The sequence below is a fragment of the Psammomys obesus genome, unplaced genomic scaffold (assembly GCF_907164565.1).
Source record: "Psammomys obesus unplaced genomic scaffold, mPsaObe1.curated_primary_1811, whole genome shotgun sequence".
Taxonomy (NCBI): Eukaryota; Metazoa; Chordata; class Mammalia; order Rodentia; family Muridae; genus Psammomys; species Psammomys obesus.
Genome location: NW_026596073.1, coordinates 26,089,788 through 26,102,623, shown reverse-complemented (window position 1 = coordinate 26,102,623; position 12,836 = coordinate 26,089,788). Strand labels below are relative to the sequence as shown.

Here is a 12,836-nt window from a genome sequence, read left to right as displayed (position 1 = left end):
CTCCACTCACTGACATACAGTGCTCCCTGCCCTTCCTGTGGGAACCACAAGTTGAGTCTTCTGGAAGAGACACTTAATTACAGACAATGTGTGGTGGTATGTGTCTGTAATTCAAACAGTCCACTCAGGAGGCAGGGGCAGGCAGATCTCTGTTAATTCAAGGCTGTCCTGGTCTATGTGGCAAGTTCCAGGACAGCCAAGGATATATAGCAAGATTCTCTCTCAAGAAAATTAAAATAAAATAATCAATATGAACCTAGAACAAAAATTAAAACTTAGCTATGATGGTACAAGCTTGTAGGGGAGGAGGCAGGAGGGTCTCTGTGAGTTTTAGGCCAGCGAGGTCTACAAAGCAAGTCCACAATAGCCAGAACTACACAGAGAAACCTTGCTTAAAAAAATAAAAAATAAAAAATAAAGAGACATGAGAGCCTACCCTTAAAGTAAAAGTATTCTCAACGCTCATAAAGCACCCTTTTACAAGCTAACAGCTGCAATACTTAACCTAAGTAGAAGCTGTTGTGTGGGGAGCAAGAGGAACGCAACCCACTGAATCATCAGGCAAGCTGGAATATGGGCATGAAAAGTTGACCTATGCAACTAACCTTGGATGAAATGATATAGCTTTACCTGCCAAAAAATGCCACTTTCATATGTCTCCGAGACAGCACCTCCCCAATGACAGCAAGCTTGTTTCTGTAGCCCTGTATTTCCACCAGATCATCCTCAGTTGCTATTCGATCAAGTTCTGGATTCCTGTATGTTGCTGCAAAGTTGAACAGTATTAGAAAAAGTGATATATGGAAATTCTGCTAATTATACAACTGTATGCATTTTGAGTTGCTCTATACTAACACATCACTTGAAAAAATAAACATGTTCATAGGATCTGAATATTTGGTAGTGGTCTTCTCCTTGTTCTCCTTCTTCCTCTTCTAACGTGTTTGTCAGGTATTGAATCCAGGACCTCACACATGAAGGCAGGCACTATACCACCAAGCTACACCCCTAGCCTTGATTATTTGATAAAAAGTAAATGTCCTCTGCGATGACTATCCTGCCTTAAAGAACTTCAAAACTATTAAAAATTTAAAGGACTTGGTCAAAGGGATTACTTAATTACTTAATACTTATCTAGTGGTCAAAAACAAACCAAAGGGAACAAAAACCCAGTTTTAAAGAAGAAATAAGCTAATAGCCATCTATTTTTGTTCAGTCCAATCTTGAGTTGGAAAGGAGCTGCACATGCTGAGCTATGAAGTTTCCTACTCCTCAGATATTAAGGTGAGATTCAGTCTGTGATCTTAGGCAAGCCTTTTTACCTCATCACATGTTGATTCCCACAGGGAAGGGACACAAAAGTCCAATCAGTAACAAAAGGCAGAAAGATGTTTATAGACTGAAGCGGGACTTATCAGAACCAGGGATAACTGTCTACATAACCCTAACCAACAATGGAGGGAGTTCTAAAGTATGGGTTTAAGAGAGGATCATGTTCACTGTTTTCTCATTTGTAATAGAGAAAGAAATGCTAATATTTCTTTTTGCCTCTTTTTGAAGACATGGAGATTCATTTGATTATCATAACCAGTGACACTTATCACTACTCAAGTGATTAAGCTTAAGCTTTTCATACCTCATTTTACATTTCAAGCACACTAATAAAACATGTACAACTGCTGAATAATAGAAAGACTGGCACTGAACTTGCTATGTTGCCGGGCTTGGTGGCACATGCCTGTACTCTCAGCACTCTGGGAGACAGAGGCAAGTGTGTCTCTGTGAGTTTGGGGCCAGCCTGATCTACACAGTGAGTCCAGGAGAGCCAAGGCTACACAGAGAAACCCTGTCTTTGAAAAACAAACAAACAAACAAAAAAGAAAAACAAACAAACTTGCTAAGGAACTTGAACTCCCAATCCTAAAGGTTTATACCACAAAGCAAATGTTGTAATACTTAATGCCTTACCTTATGTATTATACACCCTGTTGTTTCTCATTTCACACTTCCTGACTTATGTTCCTATTTGCTAGCCCCCCCTTTTTTGCAACATTTTCCCTACAATGTTTTAAACGGAGTCAAAGAAAATTCAGATTCTAATACTGCCATTTCACTAGCTCCCAGCATAGCATTCAATCTACAACTGGCAAGATTTTTATAAAGATGCTACTAAATTTAACTTCAGTTTTACTCCCTATCAACTTTAGGAAATAATATTTGTCACAAGTCACTGTGTTAGCTCAAGTTATTCCAAAACTGGAACAAATTTTTATTTTCACACTCAATGAAACTTGAGTTATGTTAAATAGAGGCTTGTAGGAGCAAGGAGGAAATGTCTGATTCAAACAAGAGATTAAATGTTTCCCCATTGTCACTGGAGGTATTCTAAGAATTCCTCATTCTTCAATGTAAACCTAATAGACAGCTATCCTAAAAGCCTAAAGGAATTCCAAGATTCTCTCCAAATTCCCAAGTCTTGGTAAGACAACTGAGGCTAACTTTGAGCAGCTTCACAAAAGGGAAATGGTCACCCTCTCCCAAAGCAATTACATCTCAGATGAGAGACGGGATAAGCCTGAGATTCCAAAAACTGTTCACTGACAAATTGGGGAGAGACTGTGATGGTTGCACACAGACTGCCTGACTGTGAAGTCCATCCTAGCTTTGTGACCTTGGGCAAGTTGCTTATCTTCATAGTGCCTTTAAGATTCATTTATTTATTATATATACAGCTTTTCTGCCTGCAGTTGTGCCTGCAGGCCAGAAGAGGGCACCAGATCACATTATAGATGGTTATGAGGCATCATGTGGGTACTAGGAATTGAACTCAGGACCTTTGGAAGAACAGCCAGTGCTCTTAGCCTCTTAGCCATCTCTCCGGACCCCACAGCACCTTCAAAGTTAGTATGATTTTACCTACTAGTCTTCGGAGAATTAATGAACTCTTTAATGTTATAAAACACTAAGACTAGTACCTTCCTGTTTCTTAACTGTGAAATTGCTTTTACTCACTATGGTATTGTTTCCAGAATACAGAACAATGTGAATTCAACAATTAAACCTGAGTAGGGCACACACCTGTAGTCCCAGCCCTCAGGAGGTGGAGGTGGGGAGATAAGGAGTTTAAAGTCATTTGCACTTACACAACCAGTTCAAGGCAAGCCTGTTCTCAAAAGGTAAAATAAATAAAGAACTAAAGTTGAAATAATAAAACACTTGCATACATTTTTAACAGTAATCTTAAAACTATAAGAGGTACCAACCTTCAACAAAATGTGAACCCTCAGTAACAAACTCCAGTAACTGACCGAAGATCGCAGTGATGGCCTTCTTTGCCAGCACAAAGTGCTTCAGTGGAGATACAGTTTCTGCCATTATGCACCTAGGGTGAGTAAAAGTTAGAAAAGCAATAATTAGCCTCTGGATGGTGCATGCCTGAAGTCTCAGCAGCTGAGGCAGGCGTGTACCTGAGCCCAGGGATCTAGTTCTACTTGGACAATATAACACAGCAAGGCTTTCCTCATCCTGAAAGCTATACTTAAACTTAAGGAGGTTCTGAGGAGGTGGTTTAGCAGTTAAGAAAACTGGATGCTCTTCCAGAGGACCCAGGTTCTATTCCCAGCACCCACATGGTGGTTCCCAAATGTCTAGGACTCTACTTCCAGGGATTCTGATGCCCTCCTCTGGCCTCCACAGGTACCAGACACACACATGGTGCACAACTATACATGCAGCCAAAATACCCATACACATATAATAATAAAAATCATTTTAACAAGTTAAAAGAAAAGCCATTTTTTCAAAGTTAAAAAAAGGGCACTGAATAACAAAGAAGCTGTAGTATCCCACAACGTGTAATCCCAGCAGTGAGGAGGCTGACGTATGAGAGTACTGGTAAGACCCTGTTTAAAACCAAACCAAACAAACAAAAAACTCAAAATTGCCCAACAGGTATAGGCACTTACAACTAAACTTGAGGACCTGAGTTCAACCCCCCAAAACCAAATGGTGAAAGTAGAGAACAATTCCAGGAAGTTGTTCTCTGTTTCCAAACACAAACTGTGAAACTCTAACATCCCACATATAAATCAAATGTAACTTTTAAGACCATATGATAAGCAGGGCAGTGGTGGTGCACGCCTTTAATCCCAGCACTCAGAGATCAGGCAGATCTCTGTGAGTTCATGGCCAGCCTGGTTTACAGATCAAGTCTAGGACAGCCAGGGTTACACAGAGAAACCCTGTCTTGAAAAAACAAAACAAAACAACAACAACCAAAAAGAATAAAAATGTACACGTTTCTGGGGCTGGGCAGATGTCTCAGTGGTTAAAATCACTTATTGCTCTTTGGGATTCCCGGAAACCACATGGTAGCTAACAACAACCTGTAACTCCAGTTCCAGGGAATCTTATGCCCTTTTCTGACTCCAAGGGCATTGGGGAGGAACTGTGGTTAAACATACAAGCATAAACACAGGGAAAACACACACATTAGAAAAACAACAACAACAACAACAAAAAAAAACCAAACAAACCTAAAAACAAAGTTTTAAAACCATGCATATTGTGGTACCTGACAATTTATGCCTCAATTCCCTAAAGGCGAAAATTAACATGACCAAAGAGATCAAACACTTTTCATGTAATGTTTATTTATTTATAGAAACCATTTTAGTCAGAAACAAATCAAATACTTTAAAAATATTATTTATCTATAGAAACTATTTTAGTCAGAAACCAAAGACTACTCCTGAGTGATCACTCACTAAAACAGGTAAAATTTGCCTTTCCTAGTGTTTCCTGTAATCCAGTTACTCAGGATACTTAAGGCAGGAAAACCTGCAAATCCACAGAGGCAATAGAGTGAGCTCAAGGCTTGCCTGGGTCTCCTAGTGAGACTCAAAATGAAAAGTTTAGAAAAGGGTTTGGGAATATAGTGGCGCAATGCCTTAGCATATGAGATCTGTGAGTTCACTTTTCAGTTCTGGAAAAACAAGAATATAAATAACTACTGTAAAATCGGTAAAAGCTAATAACAAAAATCTTGGTTGTATTTCCTACTACATTTTCCTTACGTGAAGATGAAGAAACTATGGTAGTTAAACTGTGGCTGCATATGAATTAGACATAATCAGGACACTGGGCTAGTGAGAGGGAGGAAGCCAAGATCTCAAAACATAGCTAAGTTATTAACTTTCCCAGTTTGCGGTAGAGAAGTCACAATGCAGTACAGGCATCGAGAGAGCAGCAGCTTTCATCACAATTAAAGATCAAGACTTAAAGGAGGCATGGAGGCTTCAAGCCAAAGTCCCCAAACTTCAAGGAATGTTAAATTTACAATAAAAGACGCTCTACCTGGAAGCTGCTTATGAAAAGACACCAAAGACAATCACACACTAATGCCGGTGTACGTGAAATGAAGCGACGTGGCCACCTGGAGGGAGGATCCCTCCAGAACCCTGAACTGAGCGCGCAGAGGAGGTGCGTGGGGAGAGGAAGCCGCGTGGGCCGTGAGCCGGCCCGGCCGGGTGGATTCCTACCTGGACAGGCCTTCCCGCACGCTGGTCGCCCGTCGCTCCCACCCCCCGGCCCGCCGCCCCGGCCCGTCAGGGCGCTCGCGCTCCCCTTGTCCGGAGCTTGAAGGTCACCCCTGGCGTCGCCACCCGCCAGCGGACACTCACTCCGTCCCGGCTCCGACGGTCACCCAGCAACCACAGCTCCGCCACAGCCCCTGGGCTGTCTCATCCTGCCGAGAGAGGGGAGGTACCCAGAGGAGGGGCTGTGGGCCGGCTACTTCCGGTGCTTTGGCTTTCCTATTGGCTGTTGCTCCGCGACCGGAACTACATATAGTCCCGGCGCCATTTTTCTTGACAGCAGAAGGCGAGGTTTGCTGTGGCCAGGGATTTTTAACTGTAAGGCTCTTTTCCGTTCCGTCTTAAAGCTAGTCTCCTTCGTCTTTTCCCTTCAGAGTTTTTCAAGATCAGCGGAGCCTACGCGTGAAAAGATGCAGTGTCTGAAGAAAACTGAGAAAGGTGGAGCTAACTGTGGTAGCGTTCTCTGTGAGGATGTCATTTCTCAGGTTTTTCCCGGACTCTTAGTGGGAATATCTGGAGAAAAACTGCCCAAAGACTCATAGGAAGGACAGTGGTAAAAAGACCAGCATGATGGAGTGACGAGGGTGAGAGAAATAAATGTCGAAAGGAAGACGTAAAAGACATAATCATAAAAGCTAAAATCAGAAGTCTGAACTTTTTTAAGACAGGTCTCACTATGTAGCCCAGATGAGCCTTAAACTTTGAAGTTCTGCTGAAATCTGTTAAGGGCTGGAATTATAAATGTGTTTGTGAACCACCACATCCCTCAGAAATTTGGTTTTCGGTGATGAAAACCTTTTGGCTCAGAGAATAATAAATTTTGATGTTTGTTTTTGCATTGAGACAGGGTCTCACTTTGTAGCTCTAGCTGTCCTGAAGCAACAAAATGATGGTCTTAGAGGAGAGTGCTACCAAACGGAATTGATTTATATTTTACAAGGTCTCTTTGGTTGCTGTAGGTACTGGTCTGTAAAGAGATTCTAAATCATGCTTTTTTAACTTTTAATCTTTAAATAGTGCTGTAGATTGGACCCAAATTCTCATGCATCACTCATTCTACCTCTGAGCCAACCCTCTACCAGAAGTCTTTTTCAGAATGGGCATCAGAAGCACGTGCCTATAGCAGCAACTACTGGGAGTCTGAGCAGAAAGATGTCTCAAGCCCCGGAGTTCTAACTCACCCTGGGCAATATAGTGAGACCATTATGGGGGGTGGGAGGAGGAGCTGGGTATAGTAGCTCACTGATCCCAATGTCTAGGAAGAGAAGACAAGGGGATTGCCTCAAGGTGGAGGCCAGCCTGTCTCAAAAAACAAAGACAAAATTTATTTCTAATAAAGACCAAAATCTGAATCTGTCTTACATGCAAACGACCAAAAGCAATTTCATACTTTGCTGTAGAAGTGTTGCTATGTATTTCAGTTGTGGTACAGAAAGCCAACATCTTTAAAGGACTGTTTTATGGGAGCATAACAGTGGCTAAGCTAACTGAAAAAGGAGACTGGAGACTCTTTGAGTGGGAGTGAACAGTGAGTTGTGCCTTCATCAAATGACCTCAAGCCATGTCTTAAGGGCATCTTCCTATTAATGTTGAAGGGCCCAGCCCACTTTGGGAGGTGTCACCCTCTGAGCAGCTGGTTCTTGGTTATATAAGACCACAAGCAATGAGTGAGGCATGGAGAATAAATTAGTAAACAGTATTTATCCATTGTTCCTGCCTTGGCTTCCCTTGATGATGGACTCTAAAGTATAAAATTAAAAACAAAAGAACAGAAAAACCTTTCCCCCACAAGTTGCCTTTTGGTCTTCATATTTATCATAGCAACAGAAAGTAAACTAGGACAATCACAACACTAAAACAAACACACAAAAAATTACTATTTAAAATTTATAAAGAGCTGGGTGGTGGTGGCACACACCTTTAATCCTAGGACTCAGAAGGTAGAAGCAGGTGAGTTCAAGGTCAATCTAGTCTAAATAGCAATTCAAGGCCAGCCAGGGCTACATAGTGATACCCTATCTCAAAACCAATAAAAAATTCTCTCCTTTCACTCTGTGTTCTGGGAATTGAATGGAGATCATCGGGATAGAACAGCAAGCATTTTACCCAATGAGCAGCCATATCTATCAGCCCCCTTGGTTTATTCTTGTATTCCTGAGCACTGGCTTACTAGATCTTCACAGCTGTTTGCTCATTTGTAAAAACAGTGAGATTCAAGATCTTAAGAGAGGTGTAAAAGGTCTTGGGCTGTCTGAAAAAAAGTCAAGATTCAATTCATTGTTTGTGGTTGTGGTCTAGTTAGGGAACAGAGATTAGAAACCAGGGTGTGCACCTTCATCTGACACTCACATTTACTTGTTTAGGTGTCGGTAGTAATGTTCAGTGGAATCAGAGGGTCTGTTTTCACTTTTTTGTTTGGGACATGGTTTCTCTGTGTAGCCTTGGCTGTCTTGGAACTCACTCTGTAGACCAGGCTAGCCTTGAACTTAGCAGTGCACCACAGCCACTGCTGCTGCAGCCACCACCCAGCTTCACTGGGGAGGGGGTATTCAAAGCACTTTCTCTATGTAGCCTTGGCTGTTTTGGACTCTTTGTACCTTGAACTCACAGAGATCCGATCTGACTGCCTCTGCCTCTCTACTTTACTTGCTGGGATTACAGATCACTTTCTTAAAAGAAAAAAGTTTTTAAAAGTTGCTAGAGAGGGTTGGAGAGATGGCTCAGAGCTTAAGAGCACTGGCTGTTCTAAAGGTCCTGTGTTCAATTCCCAGCAAGTGGCTCACAACCATCTATAATGAAATCTGGTGCCCTCTTCAGGCAGGTGTACATGCAGTGAAAACACTGCATAATAAATAAATAAATAAATAGATAGATAGATAAATAAATAAATAAATCTTAAAAAACCAAAAACTAATTCCCACAAGCTTAGTTATGATGATGTTCATTTCATCCACTTTATCTCTTGAGTATGTGTGTGTAAATGGTCTTTGCTTACTTTCTCCCCTTTTTCCTTTTTCTTAGCAATTTACAAACAAGTTAACAGCGATTCAAGATCTAACTGTCAGCCTAGGATAAGCAGGAAAAAAGTTTACCTTAGCCTCTGGAGGCCTCCACAGTCGCCTGCCCCTGCACAGGAGCTAAAGGATCAAAGAGCCCCTTTTTACAACTCCTTGTAGTTTTGGCTAGGAGCTGCTTTTTACAGTCCTGGCTTCAGCAAAAAATAAAAAGGGACCAGTTAAAGTTTTCCTCCTTAGTAGCAGTGTAGTCAGTCCCTAGACCTAGAGAAGGAATCCTAGGCTCCCTCCTTTTTCTTTCAATCATCTTTCAAGATTGGTTGCTGATGGTTGCCTGAGCCATCAGCTCAGTGACCCAAGAGACAAAGCAAACCAAGGAACTCTGCATCCTGTCCCAGATTCTACCCTGGATTCTGAAATCTTGCCAAGGCAGAGAGAGACTTTGGCAATAGGACTAAACAAATCTGGATATGAAAAGATTTATTTGAGGGAAGGGAAGAGGAAGGGAGTTAAGGCCTGAGTGGGCTACGGTAAGGGCAGAGAGACAGAGATGGAGAAGGAGGCTGTGCCCCAGATACAGGAGAGAAACCAAAGCAGTGGGAGTGCAAAAGAGTGTGGCAGGTTGGTCCTTTTATAGCTGGTGTGCAGATGAAAAACAACTGCTACACATCTGGCTGCTTTACAGTGATGACATCATAGGTTGCTAGGCAACCCAGAAGCAGGCTGCCTATATGCCTATATGATCTGAATTCAGTCCCTGGAACCCATATGAGAAAAAGGAGAACACTCCACTTGCATGAGTCCAGGACAGCCAAAGCTATACAGAGAAACCCTGAAATGAAAACACAAGTGTTTCCTTTTTTAAAAAAAACACAAGTGTTTTTTTTTTAAGGTAAAAGACAAAAATTTAGCCTGCTAAATTTTACAAATTGTTTTTAATCATCATGAAGATAAAAACTATATTAGTTATTTCCATATGTTGTATCCCTTATGAGCCTGGGTTAGCTGTCTGAGGTCCCTCCAGACTTTGTTCCACTAATTTTGCAATTTTAGTTTCTCACTAACCAGCACTGGACCAACACTAGAGGAGTTTAATTATAATCTTGTAACAAAAGTTTTATTTTATTTTTTTAAATGGGGGAAATATCCAGAAAGAGCAAATTGAGTTATAGTGCTCTTCCCATTACAAAGTCCACATCACTCACTTCCAAGTTATTGGTTAGATTGCCAGTTTCCTTCCTAGTTACAACCCTAAGCCAACTGTTCAGAAAGGTTTTTTTTAAAGTTGATCAGTCATGACAGTTGGAAAGCTCAGCTCCCAGCTGTCACTGCTCCTAGTAAATTCATCAGTTTTTACTTTTAGCTTCAATTTCAATTGGTAGGATTTTTCAGAGTTACAAAAAAATGCATACTCTGAAATAAACCCCGGTTCCTTTAAGATTAATCCCGAGTCTGGTGTGATGGGGCACACCTGTAATTCCAGCACAGGAGGCAGAGGCAGGCAGATCTCTGTGAGTTCAAGGCCAGCCTGGTATACAAAGCAAGTCCAGGACTGCACAGAGAAACTCAGGAAGAAAACTCAAAAGCTTTAGGAAGTCCTGGAAACTGACCAGATGCACCAAGCCCCTCACTTTGCAACTGTATATAAACAGTAAGGATTACTGAGAGACACCCAGAGCAGCCAAGCTTCCTGAAAGATGCTCAGACCAACTGGGCTGAATGAAAGAGACAGTCACATTTGTTTCATTGAGAACTCTAGGTTTCTTAAGTTTCATGAGTTGTTACCCATGCTGGGATGGACTCTTGGTAATGCAACTGTCTGAGTCATTTCTGTTCTGTAAACCCTCACTCATATTCCTGTAAGTAGCCTCAAATTTCACTGCTTCACACATACACACATACAAAGGTTATGTTTATTAAGTTCTGTACCATGATACCTGCAGTTTAGAATCCAGAATAAATACTTACAAGCTGTGTTGTGGCACATGCACCAAGCGAGCAAGCTTTTAAAGTTTAGAGGTCAGATAGAAGAAAGAAGATAGTCTGTTCCCCTCCCTCTACTACGTGGCTCCTGAGCATTAAACTCAGTCGTCAGACTTAGCAGATGCCTTTGCCATCTTGCCAGTTCTGAAATTTTTCTCTTTACCTTGGTCTGCTTTTCCAAAAATCATTAAATATACAGGTCAACTACAGCAGCAATTTAAGACCTATTAACTCAGTGGGATCTGGTCTCATGCTAGACTGACCAGAATCTCGTTTTTTTTGGTGGTTTATTTTTATTTTTAATTTTTTGGGACATTTTCTGTGTAGCCTTGGCTGTCTTGGATTTGCTTTGTAGACAAGGCTGGCCTCAAACTCACAAAGATCTGCCTGCCTCTGCTTGCCTGAGTGCTGGGATTATAGGTGTGAGCATCAGTTTCTTAAAATATAGACTTTAAAAAAAAAAAAAAAAGCCAGGCGGTGGCAGCGGCGCCTTAAATCTCAGCACTTGGGAGGCAGAGACAGGCAAATCTCTGTAAGTTAGAGGCCAGCCTAATGTACAAAGCAATTCCAGGACAGCCAAGGCTATACAGCGAAAACTTGTCTTGAAAAACAAAAGAAAAAAAACAAAACAAAAATTCAAGTTTGCTTCCTGAAAGCAAAATTCCTTGAACGAGATGTTTCCCAACAAGCATAAATAAAACAGAATTACCAAGAAGCTAAGGAGTGAAGCTCTGAAAAACATCTCAAGACAAAGGTTCACTGTGTACAGTGGTGTAATAGACCTTCAGGCTGTAGTCCAAGCCTGGGTTCTACCCCTGGCCGATGTGACCTTTGCTTGTTGGCGCCTTGCTGTCGTTTGACTAGGAATAATTCAAACTGCTAAGATGCTAAGTTAGGAGATACTTAACTGGAAAGCCCTACCAGGAATGTTGTAATCACATGAAGTGAGTTTCTAGGAATGCAGTTATACAAAATAGAAGTAGATGCTGATTTGTGAGAGTATTGAGTTATTCATTCTCAAATAGTGTTCTGGTTTGGTTGAGACACGATTATACTTTATAACTGAGGCTGGTCTTGAACTGTTCAACCTTAGCCTCTTGAGTGAAGAGGTTCCAGGTGATCACTACCATACCCAGCTACCCTGTCCAATTTTGTTTTGAGGCAGGATCTCAGGTGGTCTCTCCCACTTCCTGCCTGGCACTCAGCCATGTAGCTGCTGACTTCCTGCCTCCCACCTCCCACCTGCTAAGATTACAGGAATGTACGTCATACCCACCAGGCAAAGGTTCCCATGGTTCCTGGTTTTGGGGAATAGCATAAATTGTTCTTTTTGATTGTATTACTATTGAGCCATACTATTATATTGTTACTAAAAGACAATGATATACATTCTGTTCCCGAGATACTGTTATTTTAGAGGCTATGTATTATATCCTCTCTAATTCAAATTCTTAAGTCCTTACTCCCAGTACCTCAGAATGTGATGTATTTGAATATTTAAAAGAAAAAAGGGTACCTTAGAGCTGAAATTTCAGGTGGTTGTAAACCACCTATGGTGGGTGCTGGAAACCAAACTTGGGACCTCTTGAAGAGCAACAAGTGCTCTTAACCACTGTGTCATCCCTCCAGCCCCAGAGATTTTACATCTCCACTCTTTAGATTCCAAGTGGGTACCATCACACCCTGTGCCAGGTCTTTAGTGAGTTAAAAATGAGCATAGCAGGAGGCCATAATATGGTGATTCAATATTGGGATAGTCAAATCAGGAGATCACCATGTGGAATAACTGCCTCGAACAAGCTGAAAAGCTAGGGTTGAATCCTTCCCTAATGGCCCTCAGAAGAAATAACCTCTGCCAGTGGTTTCAGAACTGGTTAAATTTCTGCTATTTAAGAGACCCGTTTTGTAGCTGTTGTAGCAGCCACTGGGATGCAGACTACCAATTACCACACCAGAAACCCTTCATCCCACATTCCCAACTCTATGGTAATACTTTAATAGATCATCTCAGTCCTCTGATAAGTTGTCAGAAGTGTGAGGGGGAGCAGTGACTTTGCTATATAACTGAGGATGAAATACCAGGAGCTCTGGTAACAGGTACTTAGATGAGGACTAAATGCCAATTGGTTATGAAGGTGTATAAGCATCTTTCCTGTCTCATACCTTCCCAGCCCTCCCCCATTTCATCCTTCAACTCAAGTAGAGGCTTAAAAAGAGTCCACTAAGTGGTGCTTTACACCTGCTG

The 12,836-nt window shown here is 41.6% G+C and overlaps 1 protein-coding gene across 2 annotated transcripts in view; it reads right to left on the bottom strand.

Annotated features, from left to right (window-relative positions):
• Positions 1-5,748, bottom strand: part of Mfn1 (mitofusin 1) — a 42,173-nt gene extending 36,425 nt beyond the window's left edge. The window contains exons 1-3 of one of the 2 annotated variants that reach the window (XM_055625872.1): positions 5,682-5,748; positions 3,264-3,382; positions 631-766 (exon numbers count right to left, since the gene is read on the bottom strand). In XM_055625872.1, coding sequence (XP_055481847.1) covers positions 631-766; positions 3,264-3,375 — 248 coding nt within the window. In that variant the 5' untranslated portion in view covers positions 3,376-3,382; positions 5,682-5,748. Of the gene's footprint in view, positions 1-630; positions 767-3,263; positions 3,383-5,540; positions 5,623-5,681 lie in introns of those variants that run through there. The other variant, XM_055625874.1, reaches the window with a different exon arrangement.
• Between the last annotated feature and the right edge of the window lie 7,088 nt (positions 5,749-12,836).